Here is a 23488-nt window from a genome sequence, read left to right on the forward strand (position 1 = left end):
GTGTACAACATTATCCTGAAATGGTATGAGAAATTCCTGGATGAAAGCTGTCTGTGCACCGTTCCTCTTCCCAGATGTGGAGGGCCAAGTGAACAAACTGTAGATCGTGTTCCACAAGTCCATGAGCATACTTCCGCAAGTGCAAGTTGGAGTCTCGCAACTAACGATGTAGCGAATTCTCCGCAGGAAACTGAAGTGTAAACCGTGTGGGAGGGAATGGATTATTGCTGTGATTTGTTGCTAGACATCAGTAGAAGCAAATATGGCGTGAAAATGTCTGCTAGATGTCTGTCGCATCAGCAAAAGTGGACACATTGAACATTTGTGACTCGTATAAAAAAAAAACTGGAAAGTTTACCTTTATTTCAATATTGAAAAATATAGTATCTGTTGTATAGTTTATGAATAATACATTTTAAAATGTTTCACGGACTTATGAATAACCCTGTATTATAGAAAAAGTTACCAAAGGGAGCATACATGTTTAATTTTAAAAAGAAATAAATTATAATATGTCTTAAGATATTGAATAGATTTTTTAAATTTCTTATGTAGTATTTAATGAGTTTATATAAGTTAGTAAAAATAATACACTTTGTATGAGGCGTATTTTAAAATAAGAAAAACATGAAAGACAAAAATAAGTTATTGCAGAGAAAGGGGATGTACACGTTTTCATTATTTTTCCATCTATTAACCGTTGACTTCCACACATTTGATGTTTTACAACTTTCCTTATTCCATTCACAAAGAAGTACTCTGCTAATGTCTTCAACTATTCAGTAATGCGTTTTTCAGTTTATCATCATTTTCAAATCTGTTCGATAAAAATCATTTCTTAAAAAGCGAAAACAGGTAATAATCACTTAGCAGGAGATTGGGGCTATAAGACAGGTAGTCAAAAAATACCCAGCTAAACTGTTGCAACATGTGAACAACTTGAGATGCAGTGTGAGGTCGAATGTCGATTTTGATTATTATTACTAATGTTCAATGGTTTTATTCATTATTATGTCCACTGGTGGGTACCGTATTCAGTCATGTAAAGAGCAAATTGAAATACAGTTGTGCTTAATACTTCTAATTTAATTCGTTTCAGGAGGCCTTTCGAACTCAGAATTTTTCGAAGTCATTCTCCCATTATAAATAAGGGAAAATGAATTAATTAGTTCCTAGACCCTAAACAACACCTAATTCGGTAAACTTAAATAGCAAATATACATAATTTAAGGTAAAAATAACATAATTAAATACCCTAATAAGAAATTTAAACACGAAAATAATAAATAAAATACATAAATACAGTATACAGTATATATATAAACAGATATCCCTTGATTAACGCAGTTAATTAATACTTCGATGCTACCGTGTATATCAAAATCACGTTAATTAAACATAGTAGTACTGTACCTTGGTACACGACCCGTCAGAACAAAGTTTTGGTTAATAACAAAAATTATTATTTTAATTTTGTCATCAATAAAAAAATTTTCTATGATAAAAATAAGTAATTAATTCAAAAATAAAATGAAACCTTAGAGCTCCCTTGGGATTAAGAAAAGTGCAACCCGACGACAAAGGCCCCAAGTGCCCCAATGTACAGTACGTCTTAAGTGAAAATTGTTTAGGTCTGTCGTTGCTGTTGTGGATGATGGAAAACGAAGACACTTTATAGCTTCAAAATATTTTATATTTTAATATAGGTTAAACACCGTCGGCCAAATTTTTAATTTTATGAATAAAAATATTTTTATTCCTGCATCAAATGCATTGAATTTATATACAGCTTATCATACGATAAAAGTATGTGTAGCCTATATGAATTGTATATGCGGCCAATGAATATAATATAATTTTCATATTCGCTTTATTTTATTTTATCAAAATATCTGATAATTTATAATTATGAAATTTTTTTAACTAAGTATTTACTCAATTTTTTTTTCTTCTTAAAATATGTTATTTCGCACAATAAGGTTTTAAAAGCACAGTATTCCCGATAATTAAACTGAAATAATAAAATTAAATTTATTGACTAATTTATTAACAAAATGATAAACGCGAACACAATATAAGTTTTATGACTGGTGTAACGCGTTAAAGTGACCTAGTACTAAAGTATCCGGGCTGACATTTTAACGTGGTTTAAAATATATACTCTCTATATAACAGGAGTGGCGTACTTTTTTGAGTCCGCGTGACATCTTGTGAACATAATTATCTTTAAAAATATTTATGCGTGCCGAAGTTTTGGACTTCGAATAACGATATTTAAAAAAATGAAATGAAACGAACATGCTTTAATTGGAATAAATGTACAGAAACTGATTGAAAAAAGGACGATCGAATGATAAACTGAAAGAATTATTAAAAAAGATGGGTGATAAAGCATCGATAAAGAACAATCAATGAATAATTTTTTAGTAAGGAGAAACGAAAAAAAATTTTTATGACTGATGAATTTATTTCCAAAACCTGCCAAATCCAATGTTAAATTATTATTGTATTACTTTCCCGACTGTTATATAAGAGAAGGAAACTACGGTCGGTCCAAAAATGATCTCCACAAGATTTTTACATTTTTGAACTCACGGATCTTGAAACGTCGAGGAATGCAAAACAATAAAGTTGTTGGTTTTTCTGATGTGTATGTGTGTGGGGAACACGATTTTGTTCGCCTACTTTGAAGCTTAAAGCTGCGTTTATGCAGACACGAGAAATACAAGAGGAGAGAGAAAAACAGGAGGAAAGAGGAAACAAGCGAACCAAGGTCACGCGCCTACAGCAGTTCTCTCTTATTTTCCCTCTAATTGCATTCATGCAAAAGCGGGAAGTCCGATGAATTTTAAAACGAAGTAAAGTTAAAAAATAATAATAATAAACGAAAATACTCAAGAAAAGAAGTAAATTAATATTTCCTTTCTTTTATTTATGGTGTCCCTGTGTTTTTGCAGCTTCTCTGGCCATTTTCATCACGTTTGACAGATTGCTGGCATTCTCTATTATAGGTTGGTACCACATCGAGTGTCGAACAGTTCCGTTATAGTTAATACAACCGCTTTAGTAGTTCCGATCGGAACTGTCGGAACTACTAAAGCGTCTTCATTTGTACTTTTATGAATACGGCTATTTACGAAAGAGCGAACTGTTTATCTGGATTTGTACTTAAACTACATGAAAATATTTCACGTGATTTTAGAAATAATCAAATTAGTTTAGAGTATTTTAAATTTATAAAGATATTTTAAAAATTTATATTTTTATTAGAGAACGTATTATTTGTTATATAAGTAACTAGCAGATATGTCCAGCACTGCCCGGCCAAAAAGTAAGAATGTTAAACGTTAAAACGAAACCCATATCACAAGTTTGGTTATTTTAGCCTATCATTGTACACATTAAGCGAATAGCCTATCAAATTACGGCTACAATAAAAAGGGCTAATTACATCAAGACGAGAAGGAATAGACTCAAATTATTTATACATTTTGTATAACTTTAATTAATATGGGAATGCATTTCGGGTACACATGCCCCTCATCAGCCCTTTCAAGTTTACACGTATAGCAGTAAACATAAGAAATATCTAAAATATTGTTACAAACACAGTTTACAGACTGATATTATAAATAACACAGTGCACTGTTATTTACGTCTAATCTTGAAAGGGCTGATGAGAGGTATGTGTGAACCAGAAATGATTCCCCATATTAATTAAAGTTATATTTGAATAATTTGAGTCTAGTTCCTGCTTGTTTTGATATGATAAGCCCTTTTTATTGTAGCAGTAATTTGATAGACTATTCGTTTAATGTGTATTTAACATTGGGCTAGAAGCGTACTTAATTTATCATGATTGTGTTTATCATGAAGTGTACCATAAATTTTAATAAAAGTATTTACAGTAACTAAAATACATAAATATGTAAGGTATGGTATCTAATAACTTAAAACGTACAGTTATCACTAACATCTAGCAACATCTAGCGACATGTTAGCAGATAATAATATTAAATTCCGTTCTAATTTGTTGCAAAAATCTGCATACAGCAAACGGTTTTTTGAAGATATACTGACAATTTTCAGGAATCAGAAAGATACAGTAAGAAATAATTTTAAATTAAATGTAGTAAATATTGTTACTTTTTATTAGACTACTTGAAATATAATAAATTTGATCAAAATTTGAAAAAGATCTTAAATTTGGCAGATGGCGGTGGATAAAAGGAGGGAATTATCCATACAGGAAAGAGAAATTATTCTCTCTACGGAGTGATGTATATTCATATGGGGATATAGCATCTTTATTAAAGAACGTTATTAAAGGATTATATAATAGAGATTCTAGGGATAATATATTAAGAAGTGGTTTGCCGCAAAACTTCAATGTACAGAAGAAAAGTTTCTGAAAAATACAGTGAGCGAGGAACCTGATTTAATTTAAAGTAACTCAAAACATAGCTTGAAGAATCATTTGGTATTGCAGTACATAAATCTACAATAACCAGTAATTTATACAATGCCTAATATAAAGCATGCATTACTGTCAGAAAATTCCTCATTTCAAAAATTTGCAAATTGTAACTCATTTTCCTATAAAGTATTATAAAAATAGCCCATTGGGTTCTGAAGAAATGTAAATACTTTTCTAAGATGAAAGCAAATTTAATGCCTGTGATAGTATTGGTAAAAACTAAAAAGTATGTGTGGAAGCATGTAGTAGGAGAAAGATAGCTTCCGAAGAATATGCAGGGAACAGTTAAATATGGGGCTAGAAATGTGTTCATTTGGGGATGCATGTCAGTAGCTGAAAAGGAAAACTGGAGGTAATTAGACAAATAATGGATAAACATGTTTACTTGAATTTATTAAAAAATAGTCTACATTAAAGTATAGAAAAGCTGAATCTGCCCAGGGTTATTATTTTTAACAATGTAATGATCCCAAACATTGTACATATATTGTGCATCAATGGACTGTCTTAATATTCACCATTTTATACCGACTTCTCCACAATCACCTGACGATCTATGGACATAGTTGAAAAAGAAAGTACTGTATAACATTTTGAAATCAGAGCAAAACAACAGTTAGAAGAGTTTTAGTCCAAGAACGAAAAAATATTTTACCTGATTTTTATGAAAAAATAGCATTAAGTATGCTTCGTCACCATCAAGCTGTTATAGATGATAAGGTGGACCAACAAATTATTAAATAAATGTTTTATTTACTTAAATACTGTTGGTATTCACATTTTTTTTCAACATCACTTTTAGTGAAATACTGTATTATTAATTAAATTATTTATTTATGTTTTTTAAATTTTTTTGCAATACTATTATTTATTTACTATTAATAAACACACTTAAATACAACAAACAAGATAATATTTAATAAATTCATTTTCTGGTAATGTTGTAATTTTCAAAATTTTCACTCTGCACACTTTTGCAACATACTGTACATAAAAAAAAAAAAAAAATTGTGTCTCAACGTCTTCTGTCCCTTGGCTGTCCAGTTTGATAAGTCCGCCTGTAGGAAAAGTGCGCTAACACGAAACATAGGGAATTAATAGTTTTCATTTCTTTTAGAGAAAGAAAACGTCTAAAGGAAACTCCAACTTAATAACTGTTTTAATTTGCATCTCTTACATATTAAAGAATATAAAAATACAATTAGTAAAAATTATGAAAATAATGTTCCAAAAAAATTAAAGTTCTTTCATATTAATATATTAGTCATCGAATCTTTCAAATCGAATGCACAATAAAGTACAAATTTATAAACGAAATATGCAGTCTTAGAGATATCGAATGCTTCGTCTAATGCAGTGATTCCCAACCGGTGGTTCGCGAACCCCTGGGGGTTCGCAGTGTTTGCAGAGGGGGTTCGCGAAAATAATATTGTAATGGCGGATTTTTTAAAACGCCATTAAAATCAAAAGCAAAAAAAAAAAAAAAACAAAACAAAAACACAAAAATTAAAGAACACACCCACTGTAAAACAGATTGTTCGCTGCCTGTTTGTTAAGAAATCTATAATAAATTTCAATATTTTCATTTCTTTTTTCCTTATTTGTTTTTCAAAATTACTTCATCAATATCAAATTATATCAACAATTTTATACCTTATAATTTATTCCTCTTATTCAAGTAATCAAATACTATTCTCTTTTTATTACAAACATTTATTTATATTTAAAACATTTTATCAATGTGATTAGTATCATGTTCTGCTTTATATTTAAAATCATTGCAGCAGTTTTCCCTTCTATGTAATATTTTTTTTTACAATACAATTGGAAATAAATATCAAATTAAGGCAGTTTACTACAGATTTTAGAATTAGATACTTGTTCACAACCGGAAACTGGGAGAGTAGTGTTGTATTAACCGACGTTCATACATAGGCTTAGCACTTGTAAAGCTTGAGTGATAGTGATACTGTGACTGTCAAGTTCTCGTGCAAATGATTTAATAATTATTAATTTAATTATTATTATAGCTTATTTTTATTATGGATCGATGGTTAAAAACGGGTCGTTTAGAAACGAGACATGATAATCGAGATGATAGTACTGAAAGCTGTAGTGAGGTACCGTTTCACCAGACGAAAAACAAAGGAAATGATGATAGAAAAGAGAAAAAGCGAAAATATGACAGCGACTATCTACAATTGGGTTTTCATTTTACTGGGGATGAGTCGGAACCTAAACCGCTTTGTGTTATATGTAACGAAGTTCTTGCCAACAGCAGTTTAAAACCATCACTTCTTCGTAGACATATTGAAACAAAACATCCGACACACAAAGATAAACCTCTTGAATATTTCAAAAGAAAATTAGCAGATATCAAAAAGTGTAGTCTTTCTTCTTTCTTGACTTCAAACGAAGATAGTAAAATGGCCCTTGAAGCATCATTTCGAGTAAGCTATAGAATTACAAGATCTGGACAAGCGCATACAATAGCAGAAAATTTAATTGGACCATGTGCGAAAGATATCGCCAAATGTATGCTTGGGGAAAAGGCAGCAAAGAAAATTGAGCTAGTTCCCTTATCAAACAACACGGTGTCGCGTAGAATTAATGACTTGGCTAATTATGTGGAGAACGAACTTCTAAAAAGAATAAAATTGAATTATTTTGCAATTCAACTTGACTAATCGACGGATGTAACAAATGCCGCAGTCTTGCTTGTCTAGGTTAGATATCTTTTTACGAATATTGTTCAAGAAGATGTACTATTTGCAAAACCTTTGAAAACCTACACAACTGGAGAAGCGATTTTCGATATGATCAATGGGTATTTTGAAAAGAATGGAATAAGCTGGTCTTATTGTGTGGGTGTGTGTACAGATGGTGCAAAATCAATGACAGGAAAATTTTCTGATTTTGTGGCACGGGTGAAGAAGATCAACGAGAAAATTCAATGGACTCATTGTTGTATTCATAGACAAGCTTTAGTACGTAAGCGTATTCCTGCAGAGTTATCTACTACTTTAAGTAATGCTGTGAAAATTGTGAACTTTATAAAATCGCGTGCTACAAATTGCCGTCTATTCCGTACACTTTATGAGGATTTTGGAAGTTTCCACGTTTCTTTACTACTTCACACAGAAGTTAGATGGCTTTCCCGTGGTAAAGTTTTGACGCGTTTGTTTGAAGTCTGAAGTTCAAGCATTTTTTATTGATCATCCGTTTCATTTGTCTTCTTGTATATCCGATGTTCTTTGGCTGCAAAAGCTTGCGTATTTAGCTGACATTTTTTGTAAACTGAATGAATTAAATATGTTTTTACAAGGCGAGGGTGTCACCATTTTCAGTGTACATGATAGAATTGAGGCTATGTTGAAAAAGATCAATTTTTGGATTCAATGCCTGCAGATGAATGAGTATGGATGTTTCGATTCTGTCAGCACTTTTTTTATCAGAAAATTCAATTAAACTTGACGAAAACATTAAAAGGAGTATATGTGAACATCTGAACTATCTTCGATTAACTTTCGGTGACTATTTTCCCAACAGATGCAATATATCCATCTCAAACAACTGGATACGTAATCCATTTCAAGGAAATGTAAGTTCAGAAACCTCTCTAAATATACTGGAAAAAGAAAAACTCATAGAGTTATCTTGTGACAGTTCTCTAGAAGCAATTTTTAAAGATCAATCTTTAATTGACTTCTGGCTCAGTATACAAAATGAATATCCTGTTCTGTCAAAAAAAGCCATTGAAGTTCTATTACCATTTTGCACAACATATCTATGCGAGAAAGGATTTTCAACATATACTTATCTGAAAGATAAATACAGAAACAGGTTGAATGCAGAACCTGATCTAAGACTGAAATTGTCAGATATTGAGCCTAACTTTGAATTGCTTTGTTCTATCAAACAGCCACAAATATCCCATTAAGAGTTTTTCCAAATGTAAAACATAAAAACCAGTTTGTTAAATTTATCTTGTTTTCAACTTTTATAGCCATCATTTTAGTCTTATTAATGTTTTATTTAAATGTTTCACGATTAATATAATCAATATTATTCTGCAATATGTAAAATATATATTCTATCAAATTTTATTTCTTTTTTTTACCTGTCATTAACGACTACATAGGGGGTTTGTCAAATTTTTCGGACCTTTCTTTTGGTTCGCGAGGAAAAGAAGGTTGGGAAACACTGGTCTAATGAATACTGACCGACTGTGGGAAGGAGACTAAGATTTAAAAAGGGATCTTAAGTCTCAAGAGAGTCGTAAGTCCGAGCGAAAGGGATCTTATCCTCCGCTCTGGAGCTTGTAAGTCCAAGCGGTTAAGTGAGGAGTGGTAATACTGTATAGAAGAAATCTCAAGTTATAATACTGTATACAGGAAATCTCGTTAGTTCGAAATTCGAGGGACGAAATAATTGCGACTTCGAGTTTCGAATTATCAGAGATTTACATATATCTGTATAACATGCCAAATACCACGTAACCAATATAATTTATTAAGTAAACGGAATACGAATACAGAACGCTATTTTTCTTAATTAATAATAATAGTAATATAAATGCGAAGGTAAATAGCACGTAACAGGTTTCCAGATAGGTTTTATAAAACGTAAAGCAGAATTCCTGGAAATATAACCAAAAATTATTTTTAAAGTGATCCATAAAGTAGTAAGTCGTCTAAAAGTAGTAGCCTAGAGCCTATAAATATCTCAATCTACTACCCGTAGACCAATCTTGCAATTCGGAAACCCAGATGGTATTTTATGAAATAAGAGAAGAAAGGGGTAGTCAATATGTAAGGTGACATTAGAAAATGTGTTACTGGAAAAACGAAATCATATTGACCAGATTAAAGTTACTCTTGATCTGTTGTTCTCTTACAGCATGGAGGCATTTCGATTTAAACGAATGAGTGAACGTACGCATATTACAGTTCGGACAGAATTTTCACTTGGAAATACGAAGTAACCGTATTTAGAATTAACCAAATTTCTTAACGTGTAAATATCCCAAGCCGGGACAAAAGTAATGTTATGAACTAACGGAATTTTGAATTATCTGAGTTCGAATTAACGAATTTCCTGTATATTAAACCGACAAGGGGCCGTCTAGTCCAACAGACTAAGCAATTCCGATAGAACATAATAGTGCTGCTTGACTGTTGCGACGAAACAGTTCCTCACTCGGATCCGTTCCAACAGTTCCAGTTCCAAAAACAAAATTGAATGTTCCCACCTCGATTTTCTACCTTCGCCATTTTAATATCGTCGTTGCGCGGAAGCAAGGTTGCCGAACTACTGTGCGAACGCCAACTAGGGAGAAGAGAGGAAAATACAAGAAAAAGCTCAACAAGTTGAACTTTCGAGGAGAGAAGCTGGTGCATTTGTTGCGCGTAACGTGAGAGAACTCCTTTCCCTCTTCTGCTTAAGGAAACATGAACAAACGACAATGTACAAAAACGACTAGCTTTAGCAAAAAATAAAAGATGCGTGGAGATAATCGTATTGTACGGATAAAAATTGTTTAAATATGTTGATTATTATATTCATACTGTGTATTTTAAGTATTATATGAATATACTCTGTACGTATTACGATCGGCATCGGTTTGTAGGAACGTAGATTGATTCTTTTCGGAAAAATAATCTAAAACTGTAGAAACATTTTTAATTGGAAAATTTGTGGTGTGAAAATTCGAAATAACTCCAGGGAATACGATACCGAAGTCTAAGACGTCATTTTTGATATCATTTTAAGTTAGTGACGCCATTTTTGCATTAATTGACGATATTTACGATATAAAAGAATGTTCTAACATTTTATTTGGAGTATGGCTTATGGGATCAGAACGACAAGGTGAATCAGTATTCCTTAAATTTATAATTGAAAAATCGTTTGAGTAAGTATAACTCCTCTATTTCCGCCATTTATAATTTTTTTCTTACAGCGTTTTCCTTCCGTAAACATTTATAACGTAACAACTTAAAAATAGAACTTTCGTCAGTAGTAAATCTTAGAGGTTTTGATGCAGGAAACACGATTGTTAATGTTACAAAACGTTAGCATTCGTGTTTCCTGCATCAAGACTTCTAATTAAATATTCATTTTTTTTAAAACGGAATTATTTCCTCGAATAGATTCAATCTAAAAGATTCATACAGTCGATCCTAATTAATATCGTTTTCTTTACTACTTATTGGAACAATTCCAAAAACTATAATAATATAACACAAAAACAATCGAGTTTATTCTAATTAATAATAACATAATAAAATAATAAAAATATAATAAAATAATAAAAAACACAATAAAATAGTTATAGAAAATAAACAGTATCGCATTTAAATATAATTAAATAGCATTTTTACCTTATGCAGAGTTATTTTTTCAATTTTTGCCATTTATTTATTAATTCAAATAAAATCATTAAGTAAATAAATTTTACGTCATTATCATTATTAACGTCATTGCAATCCAATGTAAAATAAAACCGCAAAAATTAATAAAAAAAAATTAAACCTATATCAAAACTTTACATAACTAATGATGACTAACGACTTACATAGGTCAAAGGTTGCTTATCACTGATAGTGTGGATGCAGACCGCGAGTGAACTTCGTAAGCTTTCGATGGACTGCATAATTTCTTACGAAGTTGCAGGCCAAAGCTCGTTACGATAGCAGTCATTCATCGCTTATCAGAAATACACGAGAGTCGCACCCTACGTTGAAATGGTGTTTTATATTATATATGATAAAAATACTAAAAACATTGTCACTAGACTGTAGTAAATGTCACCGTTACTTTATTTTTCTAGTACTTTACGAAATCCTTCGAATTTACAACGTACACTAGCTTTCAGTAGCCTGTTCGACGTTAAGTTGAGAGTTACGCTTACAATCCGTGTATATGTCACACTATGTAATAGTCAGCAAATTTACACACGTGTAAGTAGTATGTCCCAACTTATTAAAAGAAATAAAGATACAGAAGTCACAGTAAAGTTCAAGGTAAGCCGTATCGACTCGCGAGATGCAGTTTGGCAACCGTTGTAATATATGGTAATGAAATGCAAGCTACGAATTTATTTTCTTCTTTCAGCGGTTAAGTTTAGTTAGAATGTTTTTTTTATTATTTTTTTATTTTGTCATGAATATCAACTTAATTAGGGTTGCATAATGGCCCGAGAGAGAAAGTATAAAAATAAAATTACGTTTCCAAAGACCTCGGGACTGCATATTCGAACCTCGCCGGCCGCGGATTGCTCATGACTGCTCCGGATAGAAGAGCCAATATGAAGTTTCAATCTCTATATTTCAACTTAACTGTTCAAGTTTTTATCTTTTGATAAATACCAAAGTGTAGGTTATACATTACAAGAAATTACCTTCCGTAAAGATTTTTATGATTTTAAAAATATAATTATTGGCGATTATTGAATAAATTTTAATTTTGATAACTGCAACGAAATAATTATTTTATTTAAAAATTACCGTATTTACTCGCATACAAGACGAGGTTTTTATTCATTTTTCACTGCTTCAAATTCCTAGGTCGTCCTATACGCGCGAGCGAAAGATTCTTTGCGTTTTTTCAAATAATTTTTGTGAACCATGTATTCACATTTTTTACTGAATGCTTACCCTCTTGTATTTAAAAAACATAAGTATTTTGTCTGGGTCGTTTGAATCGTTCTTATGTATTGTCAGAAGTAAAGATGAATAGCAATAAGGAAAACAAAGCTTTTGAATTGAATTCCAAAATCGCACGGGAGCTGATATAAGTTTTATCCATTCCCACGTGAAAACAGAAATTAGAATTCGGAGAAACTCATAAATCTAATCGACGGAGAGTGGATTCGAGTGGCAAAATGGTTCCCGATTGTTCAGCTTTACGTGAACAAATTATGTTGTCGATTTTATAAGATTTTTCCTTGAAGTTTAAAATGCCAGTATTTATTGCAGGACAATGCATGATTTACGTTCATTCGATATTTTACCTGGGATTAAACGAAATAAAATTAGAATTGTATTAATAAATCTAATTTTGGTCTTTAAAGTCACACCTCGTCTTATATGCGAGTAAATACGGTATTTTAAATTTGTTAAATCCGATTTTTCCAATAATAATCAAGAAATCATTAAATGGATAAACGAGTCTCGCAGAAGGCAAATTATGTCTAGACACGGAATTTAAAACTACTTTTGCATATGTAATGTCTATTTTTAATCATTACTTCGAGGCGAAATACCCTTCACCTTGAGTTAAGACTGTTTTAAAACTTAAATCATTTGCTTTGTAAGTAAAGTGATTTGTAATATACAATAAGTTTGTTATTAAAAAAATTTAGCAACAAGTTGCTAAATTTTCCCGGCTGTTATGAAATTGTGTATGGTGCCATCTGTTATGAGATTTTGTTATATAATACAAAAAATATTAAAACTTTTTATATTTTTAATTCTTATAAAATGGCAAAAAAAAACTTAATTTTGAGGGTAGTGATGAGTTTCATAAAAAAAAGAAAAAAAATTGTGAATGCTAATAACGAATAAAGTGCGACCTCTCTTTAGATATGAAATGTGAACTCCTTTATTTCTTGCCCTCAGGATCTTTAACCATCAAAATTTAATAGCATCAAAGCCCCTTATACACAAGCTGCTATGCCAAATTTCGTTCTTTAATCTTCACTCCATCCTAATATATTAAATGAAATAGGCGCCAACACACACACATACGTATCCAAGGAATTTTCTTTTGCATTTTTGGGGTTCAGTTGTATCAAAACGCGGAGATTTGCAAAAAAACTCGGAGATCTAAATTTGGCATGATTCCAATACTTTGGAAATTAAATACATTGGAAAGTTTTCTAGTGTAATTTTATCGAGATAAAAGTTGAATTTAAAATAAATAAATAAAAAATTCTCCCTCAGTAAACACAGATTATTTTAAATTATTTTAAATTTTTTACGTAAATCAGGTACCAAAGTTATTGAAATTATTGAAAGCAATAGTGTGCCTAGAATTCAGTTTGGCAAGGAGCTAACAAATGGATTTTAATTACGTTTATATACGTTATTCTATACTATAACTTAATACAAAGATCAAAACAAACAACAACAACAACAAGAAATGAGCCTACCAACTTCAAAATATCGAAAATTTCGTATTAGAATTATATTTAAATTAAATTTTTACTTTCCCGGCTGTTATATATAACAGAGGGAAAGTATGACAATCTGCCAAAAAATGACCATCCCCAAGATTTTTACATTTTTGGAGCTCAAGACACTTGAAACGTCGAGAAATGCGGGGAATTGAGAGTAATTTCTGTATGTGTATATTAGTGTGTGTATGGCACGATTTTGTTCACCCTATTTGTAGCTTAATAACTCCCGTGCTTTATGTCGAAAATTTCTGAAATTTTTCAGAGATTTGTGCATTAGGGGGATTGATGCTATTAAATTTTGGTGATTAGAGATCGAGGGGATGGGGAGATAAAGGGGGTCGTGTGTATCTCCAGTCGAGTCAGACTTAATGACGATTTTACTTATTAGTATTTACAATCTTTTTATATAAAAATTATCCTTACTCCCAAAATTAAGCTTTTTGCCATTTTATAATAGTTAAAAATATAAAATATTTTAAAAATAAAATATAATAACAGATGGTGCCACCAAATTTTACATGATACCGGGAAAGTCGAGAAACTCGTTACTGGTTTATTTTCTTTTGTTTTGAAAGCACTTAGCCCTACTTGGATATGCCAGAGATGCAAACAATATTGTAGCTAGAATTTTACAAAAAATTGATAGTATTATTACAAGTTTTATTAAAAAATTACCAGTTTATTTTTATTTTCATATTGTATTATTAATAACGTTTTCTATCGTTCAATCTGCATTTGAATATTATTCTAATACGTATTAACAGTTTATATCAGAATATGTGTTAGAAATATTATTTATACGACGTAAAAAGCCTGAAGGTGACAAGAACAATGGTAACTTTTTTAGTAGTCAAAGAAAACAAAAAGCAATTACATCAACCTAAAACAATTGACAATGTAAAGGATGACGACAAGGAGACAAAAATATGTCTCCTTTATGAAATGGCTGATATATTTGAAATCGAACAAGGGTAATGATTGTCACTATTCGTCTTTAAATACTAAAATTATACGGTATTATAATAAACGAATTTCAACTCTGTAAATTAAATTATTTTTATATTAGTGTGTCGGTGATTTTATATGAAAAATAACGCATTTAGCGTATAATACTGACAGATAAGAGACAAATTCTATATCTCTTCAATTACATCACTAATGTAATAAAATATTTTGAGAAGTAGAGAAATAAATAAAATAAAATAAATAGAAGATTTACGATAGAAATGGCTCTGCTCCTTTTGTATGTTTGAAGTCAAACATTCAAAAAGACATACAACAAAACTAAATTTAAGTAACATGTTAAGTTATCTAACCTTATTTAACTTGTAATGATCTTCAATGTTGTTATCAATTAAAACAAATATCACATATTAGCTAAACAAGCTTTTGGTAGCATCTGTTTTAAGAAAGTGAAAACAATTTTATTCATCATGCGTATTTATTCATATAAATCCTCACGTTTTCCTTAATACTAAATCAATATGCAATGCTACTAAATTTCTATTCTTCTCTCTTTCCTGATTTATTCGTTGTTTTCAAGTTTTTTAATAGCATCTAATGCAAGATCTCTCAATTAATTTTTGGGCTGCAATTTCAAAAAAAAATAAAGAGTACATTTCTTTATGTTTTTTTTACCCCTTTGTAACGTTTTTTGTTCTTGAGTTATGTCGTATATACAATATCTACATTATAAGAAATAATAAATAATTTATACTCCGTAAGTGCTCTTTGCAATTTAAATATTTGAAAGTTGAATGTACCGTATAAACGTCCAAGTTATGAATAGATGCAAAGTTAAAAAAAAATAAAAGTATAAATTACCTTCATTTTATTAATTTTGTAAAATTTTTGTTCGTAGCAGATCGAGCATGTTCTAAACTTATCTTCTGAATTATTTGGTTACGTTTTAATATGCATTCAAGTGATTGATACAAACATACAAACAAATAATATCATTGTAAAGTTTACTAAGCACAGATTATTATTTAATTGGATTACTTCAACATTCATTAATATATCAATATTAACGAAAGTAATATGGTTTCATAATAAATGAAATATTATAAATTTCCTTTCTTATGCAACCATATAGGCCTACTTTGGCTAATGATTTGTACGTTAGTGATAAAAGTGATTTTGGAAATAGGAACAATTCGAATTACAAATTATATCTCGATTCCAATTGTGTTTATTAATCTAGGAAATTTGCAGGACTAGGAAGTTTTAAAATAATTCATTGTCATTTACTAATGAATCGTTCCTTTATAATCTTCTGTTATTCTGCTACAATTTATACATACATGTACGTTAAAAACATATATATTCTATACATAGCGTACATGTTTCTTAATTTAGTAAATCTGTCAATAAAACATTCAGATATAAAAAATAAGATTAGATATACAGTAATTTTATATCCAGTTATTTTTGCATAAAAAGTGAACGTATTTTAGAATTTTAAAAATAATATTATACCCTTTAAATTTTTATTTTATAAAAGTTTATAGGCTCATTTTTCTAATTTTCGATGAAATTTTGTTACGGTAGCGCAGTGCTTTTCAACCGGGCTGTCACAAAGTTTAGGGCCGATAATAAAAGTAGATTTAAAAAACAATAGCGAGACTATTATTTTACATGTAGGTAATTATACAAAATTCAATGGACTTAAATTTTGATTTTTAACACGTAGAAACGCGTTTTTTGCATTAAAATGCTACTTCAAACTGTCAATTTTTAAAAATTTTTCTTCTCGGGGAGAGAGTCCCCTCCCCGGATCCTACACCAGCGTTGCGCGTAATATTCGTTTTTGCAAAAGGTTTATCTGGCCCATTAGCCCCCCTTATTTAGATTCTAGATCCACCGCTGGTCAAGGGTGTCACGATTTTTTATTTTTCAATCAGGGGTGCCACTCAATGAAAAAGGTTGAAAAACACTGCAGTAGCGTATTAAACAATACATGACATTTTTTAAACAGTCTTTGCTGTATTGCCTTCATAATAGCCTGTATAGCAGCGTTTTCTAACCTTTTTCAAAAAAATATTTTTTCCATCGACCCCTTAAATAAATATATACTTTATTTTTTAATCCATTTTTTTATTTTCGTAAAATTTTTAAAATGATAGTATAAATATTTTCAAGAATTTTTAAATGATTATAATTATTAAATAATTAAACAATATTAAAATATTATATATGCATATATAATATGTATTTAACATGTATTTAACATGTATTAACATGTATTTAATTTGCTTAACGACCATATTCAAACTTTTATTGACCTCTATGACGTCGATACCGACCCCGTTGAAAATCCCTGCTGTTTGTATAGTGTTGAACTAGAATACTACATAGGATATACAGTATATACTATGTAGTACTATTGGATATAATGCTATATACAATACTTTGTATCCATTATATTTTTGTCACCTCCTTTATCAAGACCACCCCTTGAGATAACTAGTTTTCCTAAGTTTTGGGTGGTCGTCTTAGAAAGGTATTTACTTTTAGATTTTTTGTAGAATTTTGTAACTTTATAAAAAATGTATCAGTCGGAGTTTATATTAACGATTATTATCTTTATAATAGTTATATTTGTTTTATATTTAATTATTCTAAAAATTTTTATACAATAGCGAGGTTGAGGCCGAAGTTTTAAACGCGAAATCGTGTACGTCGGACGTTCAGCGCCGCTTTCCTGTAAGCCTAGAAGTTTGACAACGGCCTTTGGAATGCCGAGCTTGATTCCACTGTCTTTGCAAACGCCATTGTCAAACTTCTATGCTTACAGGAAAGCGGCGCTGAACGTCCGACGTACACGATTTCGCGTTTAAAACTTCGGCTTCAACCTCGCTAATGTGTTAATTTTTTTCCTTAGTCATGTTCCATTACTCTTAAATCTCAAGTAAATTCAAACTAACCTAATATAAATTAATTTTGATAACATAAACAATTATTTATATTTTTTCATACATTTTTATAGTCTACTGAGGGGATTGGCTCTGATTAGTAACCTCACTGAGGTGAGATTTAGGCTCCATCTCATCTGTCTCAAGCCATAGTAACTTCTATAGTTAATCAAAGTATATTAAATAAAAATAATTTTGATATTTCTATTTTTAAAAATTATTACATACAGATTATATACAGTAAGCGTTAAAATCCTCCTAATGTTCACACATACTTTAGAAAAATAGCGAAAACTATTCGATATGAGAAAGTAAAAAGAAAAGGAAGTAAATCAACTGTAAGATTATTACAATATTCACATAATAGCAAAAAATTTAAATAATTTTCATACTTTTAAAATAGTTATGGTGTATAAATTCTGCTTGTTGCATTGGGAGGATTTTTACGCGTAAATTAATTTGTTATAACATCAACGTTAAACAATGTAGTTTCGTGCATATTAACGAGATAGCGTATAAATTTGCAAATGAGCTTCTGCTTGATATGTATCATCACGAAGAAGCTTCCCAGCAGTGGCGTAGCGTGAGTGTCAGCCGCCCGGAACGGAGGAAAATTTCACCGGCCCCTTAAAATTTAGCCCCCTTAAATAATATACGGGGAATCCCTACAAGTCAGTACAGACGGTGTTGTCAGTCGCTACAATAAGCAAGATGTATTATTATACATTCATTTAAAGAAAGGGGATTCCCCAGTTTCGTCACAGAATAAGTAATGAAAAATTCCGTGCTCATTTCAATCCGTCCGAATCGTAGGTGCGACAAAAATATAAAATGAAATGGGTTATTATTATTGAAATTAAATGGTTCAAAGTTTTACAAGATATTATTATTATTTATTGTGAAAAAATGCCGCACCCACTACGCTACGCCACTGCTTCCCAGTAAGAAGAAACTCGTATTGTAGACCTGCTAAAGAAGTTTTTGAGAAAACAGCGTTAGAAGTTGGTATTGGGTTTTGGATTGTATCTAGAATAAAAAATAGCGAGTTACTATATCACGAAAATTTAAGAGCTGGCAGGAAAAAAACGTTGACAGTCGTTGTGCAATAACGAGTGGACGTTGAGATACATCGCAAGTAAAGAGGGAATTGAAACATGGCTTAGGAATAGAAGTGAGTACTTCGACTATCCGCGGATGCCTAAAACGTAACAATTTGAAAGCAAGAGTTAAGCTCAAGAAGCCTATGCTTATCAAATTACATAAACAGAAACGTCTTAATTTTGCCAAACGCTAGACTTTACAAGATTGGAAGAGGATTGTATGGTGAGATGGATGCAAAATTAATAGAGTTTGTTCAGATAGAAGAAAATGGGTATGAACTACATCGATAAAGTCTATAACTGAGTGAGAAGTAAAAACAACATTGAAATTTGGGGTGGTAGTCTTACGGTCTGGGGCTGTATTATGTATTTTAGGCATGGAATGCTATGTTCTATACTAATAGAATGGATAGAGTTATTTACACTGAGATACTTGATAATTATTTGTTACAATCTGTTGATTATTATCACATTAATAGAAACTCTTTTATTTATCAGCAAGATAATAATCCAAAACATACATCCAGAAGGGCAATGTCATAGCTTCGGGTCAAAATATTAGCCTGCTTGAGTGGAGGCCTCATTCGCCTGATGTCAACTCGCGCACATCTGATCACTTCTTAAACGCCGCTTATCTGGCTATTCAGCTCCTCCTGAAAGCATTCACCAATTATGGGAACGTGTACAGGATGAGTGGAACAAAATAACATTGCATGATTGCAGGAATATTATTAATTCTTTGCCTGATCGCATTTGGAAGATTTTATAGGTCAACGGAGACTATACTGATCATTGAAGTGTACTTTTTCCAGAAATATGATATAGACTTTTGTATGCGTCAAAATCTTCCCAATGCATATATTCTTTGTATGTTACTATTATTAATAAAATAATTACGTTGTTCATATAATTATATAGGTTAATATATTTATTTGCATACTTATATGAAGTTTTTCGTACTAAATGTGCTTTGCAACATTTTCCAGTCCTTTAAAATAGTCTCCTGAGTTCATTAAAAGGATTTTGACGCTTACTGTATATCTAAATTCACTTTTAAAATAAATTGGATTTTAATGATTAAAATAACATAACAATATCTGTTTAAAGCACAAATAAATTTATTATGCAATAACACATTATATACCTTGACCTTTATACTCGTAAATAACTACTCAATTTATTGATTCCAATGTAATTTATAAAGTAACTGGTTTTTATATTAACACGAAGTCATTGTAGAAAAGGTTAAACATTTATTCCATATACAGTAGTTCAAAATATTTATTTGTTAGATACGAATATATTTATATTTAACAAATTTATAACCAAGAATGAATATTAAAACAATTAAATTTTAGCAGACATAAATTTCATTTTGCTAGAATTATTAATTTAAAACACTATTAGTGGCCTTGCCGTAAGCGAAGAATAATTCAAATAAGAATTTTCGATTTAATACGTGTGGTTTTTTGTAAGACATAATTTCTTTGAAGCAATTTTCCTTGCAATGTCAAAATATATTAATAATAAAGGAAAAATACTCGGAAACAAGTACATGTATGTTAGGTTTCACTTATTGATATTTAACTGATATATTCAAGTAAACGTGAAATATATTGATATTAATACTGTATTTGTTAAATTTTGTTTTCTTATTTAAATAAAAAATTAAATAAAAAATTAAATAAAAAATAGTACTTCGAGTTTGTATTAATTTTTATATTTTGACCCTTATTTGTATATCTTTGCAATGAACGAGAATGAAGGACAAGAGACATATGATTTGATTGGAAAATACCTCAGATTGTTTTAGAATTGTTTAAATAAAATGATTAATATTTTCTGAGAAGTTTAATATATACATATATTAAACTTCTCAGAAAATATTAATCATATGTCGCTCTGTAAAATTTAAAAATATCGCCACCATTTTGCCAGTTTTAAATTGTTTATAGCTACCAGTTTTACTTACTTATTAATGAAGGTGCTGGTAGCCTTATCTGGAAAGCAAAAGTAACATGTCAAACATGTCACAAAGAGAGGGCCAAACCTATTATTTGGCAAGTAGCTGTTTGTGTTTAGGTCTACGTGCTCCCAAGTTTCGTTTTAATCGGAGATCCGAACGTCTGGCCCTCCTCTTATTAGCAATAGCAATCATTTTTGAATAATTTTTTAATGAATAATTCCGAATAACACATTTGATCAGGATATTTAAACAGTATTTCATAGGTTCTGTAATGACAAAGATTTTGTTTTAGTCTACTGAAAAATGATCAAAGTATAAAAAAGTCATCTCAAAAATTTTTCCAAAGTTTCTGTCAGTCGATAAAAATTCCCCAGTATGGAAACGCTGGGCGGCATTGCATAAAACTGCCTTCGGTTCTCTGACTTTTCTGCCCTAATTTGCCACGTTACGTCATGAAATTGCTTGTTGTGTGTTGCACGGAACTCCCATTGCTAGACATTTTGCTGTTTTTCCCGAAGTGTGATTTGAAATTCAATTTCACACTGAATGTCGACTATTTTTTATCGCCACTTGCTATCGTCAGTATTATATTTTTATTGCCACTTTAATAAAAATATCGCAAGTGGCGATTTTGTATATACCCCTGTATATAGGAATAGGTAATAGAAATGGAGAACTAGAGAACTAGAAATGACAATAATCTTCCAGCGTTCGTAAACATCGTAACCGTCTTGATAGAACAATAATGTTCTCGCCTTCGTAACGTCTTTTCGTCCTTTCTTCCTTTCGCGCCGTCACCAACTGTCGTCTTGCCTCACTTCTCCCCTTACTCGACTCTCTCCCTCGTTCTCCTCGTCTTTCCCGCAACCCCTCATAAATATTAACGGTTTAGGAATGTTACTCGTCTAAACCGCACATTCAGCCATCCTGACAGCTGACATCGTCCCCGATGTCCTCATCTGACCGGTCGAATACTTCGTTAGTTGAACGGACCTCCGCTTTCATGTTGTTCGCTTGCAGTTTCTTAATTAATTTAATGTTCTCCTTTGTCATTGCTCTAATTTCTGGAGATTCTTCTAGACTGTCTTTGATATCTTGAATCACGTGATCGAGTGTGCTTGTTAATCGTCTTTGGTCAGTACATCTTGATCTATATTTATATTTAGATCTTTCTTTCATTTTTTCTCTTTCTCTATAATATCCTCCTCTATTATAATAACATCTATCTCTACTTCTGCTTTTATGTTTTTTACTTCTTGAGCGTCTACTTCGTCTCACGTCACATTTTCGATCATCAGATCTACTATGATAATTTTGTCTGTGTTTCTTTTTTTCTTGTTGCTTTCGTTCTTCTTGCTCTCTTTCTCTCTTATGAACAATTTCTTCACCTGCCGATTTTAATCTTGCATAACCAACATGCTGTTTTTCCATTGAATGATCATCAACGCGTTGCTATGCATCACCAACTATCAAAAAGGCACCACAAACATCCATCTGTTTCTCCTGAACAACTGCAACTTCTGCTTGCTTAACGTTTGATGCATGACGTTGCTATAACCAATGATTAAGTTTCGAAGACTTATGTGAAGTTTCTCTTTCTTCTTTTGACTGGTTACAAAGTTTCATTATTCCTTGTGCTTCTTTATTTTTCATTCATCATCTGTGGGTTGTTCAGATGTTTCGTGTAACCATTCTTCCATCTCCTTATTAACTTCAGCCTTCTTACTAGCAGATAGCTGTCTTGGACATTGACAGACTGGAGCATCATTTTTTAAAACAATGTTCAAAATGAACATTATTTTGATCCCTATTTCTTGTTCTCTGACTGCTTTGTAGTTTCTTGTTGGATCTGAAGATCTCCTCCATATTTTGCGTCATTGGTGCGGCAAACCAACATCACCAACATCACCAACATCAGCGTAGGCAACATCGATATCGTATACATCTGAAATGTTTACTTCTGCACTTTAATAAATCTCCTGCTTTAATCATTTTTACAACACGACCTTCTTTTAAACTGATATGAACTTGTTTCAGAAAGTATGCTCCCAACGATAACTGATAAGCAAAGAATAAACTAGGAACCAGCGCCGTAACTAGCCTTTTATGCGCCTGGTGCGAGCATCTGTAACTACGCCCCAAAACTAAGACCCAAAACTTGGTCCAGGTCATTTCTGTGCCCCCAGAGTCTACGCCCTGTGCCTGGGCACCGCTGGCACCGCTCTAGACGGCACTGCTAGGAACCACATGTATGAGAACTGAAAATTGGTTTCCGTCAACACTTACTACAGTCCAAAAACTTCCCAGTGTAGAACTCTTACGCTCACTTATTCGATGAAATTTTAAGGAATTACCAGTTAAGGTAATTAAGGTACCAGAATTACTTCCTGAGTCTATAAGTGCTGTGAAGCTCACTTCCTCTATCTTGACTTCTTTTCAGGCTTTGACTTAAATTCTTCTACCTTTACTTCATAACTTCTCTTTTCAACATTTTGAGGACATTGAGCCGAAATATGACCAAAATTATTACAACTAAAACATTTCATTTTTTTGTCTTTCTCCGAACAACTTTTACTCACATGGTTTTTTCCGCCACATTTATTGCAACGTTTTTCATCTCCACAAGCATTATTCTGCTTAATCTCACGGTCTAGCTTCTTAGATCCCACCGTCATTTTAGCATTTAGCTTACGACTTAATTTCATGTTTTCATAAATTCGCAGCTTTTGTCGAAATTCTTTGAAAGTAGTAGCACCATAAAGCACTGTTTTATTTACTTGCTCATCCTGAGTTCCATCGATCATGTATCGATCATGTATTGTGATTCTTTCTCAATCGTAATTTGTGACG

The 23488-nt window shown here is 31.4% G+C and overlaps 3 protein-coding genes across 3 annotated transcripts; 2 read left to right on the forward strand and 1 right to left on the reverse strand.

The window, feature by feature from the left end:
• The first annotated feature begins 6519 nt into the window (after window positions 1–6519).
• LOC136969101 (zinc finger BED domain-containing protein 5-like) lies at window positions 6520–7164 on the forward strand. The gene has a single exon (XM_067263207.1). It carries the CDS (start codon window positions 6520–6522, stop codon window positions 7162–7164), a length of 645 nt encoding a protein of 214 aa, XP_067119308.1.
• Window positions 7165–7895: 731 nt separating this feature from the next.
• Window positions 7896–8417, forward strand: LOC136969114 (zinc finger BED domain-containing protein 5-like). The gene has a single exon (XM_067263215.1). The coding sequence runs from the start codon at window positions 7896–7898 to the stop codon at window positions 8415–8417; it is 522 nt and encodes a 173-aa protein (XP_067119316.1).
• A 13139-nt stretch (window positions 8418–21556) lies between these two features.
• Window positions 21557–22069, reverse strand: LOC136969122 (luc7-like protein 3). The gene has a single exon (XM_067263222.1). The coding sequence runs from the start codon at window positions 22067–22069 to the stop codon at window positions 21557–21559; it is 513 nt and encodes a 170-aa protein (XP_067119323.1).
• Between the last annotated feature and the right edge of the window lie 1419 nt (window positions 22070–23488).

The sequence above is a fragment of the Centruroides vittatus genome, unplaced genomic scaffold (genome assembly GCF_030686945.1).
Source record: "Centruroides vittatus isolate TY-2023 unplaced genomic scaffold, ASM3068694v2 contig_1035, whole genome shotgun sequence".
NCBI classification, from domain to species: Eukaryota; Metazoa; Arthropoda; class Arachnida; order Scorpiones; family Buthidae; genus Centruroides; species Centruroides vittatus.

What these genes read in the sequence shown, in the direction of transcription:
- LOC136969101 (XM_067263207.1), top strand. Translation starts at nt 6,520, where the DNA reads ATGGATCGATGGTTAAAAACGGGTCGTTTAGAAACGAGACATGATAAT.
- LOC136969114 (XM_067263215.1), top strand. Translation starts at nt 7,896, where the DNA reads ATGGATGTTTCGATTCTGTCAGCACTTTTTTTATCAGAAAATTCAATT.
- LOC136969122 (XM_067263222.1), bottom strand. Translation starts at nt 22,069, where the DNA reads ATGGAAAAACAGCATGTTGGTTATGCAAGATTAAAATCGGCAGGTGAA.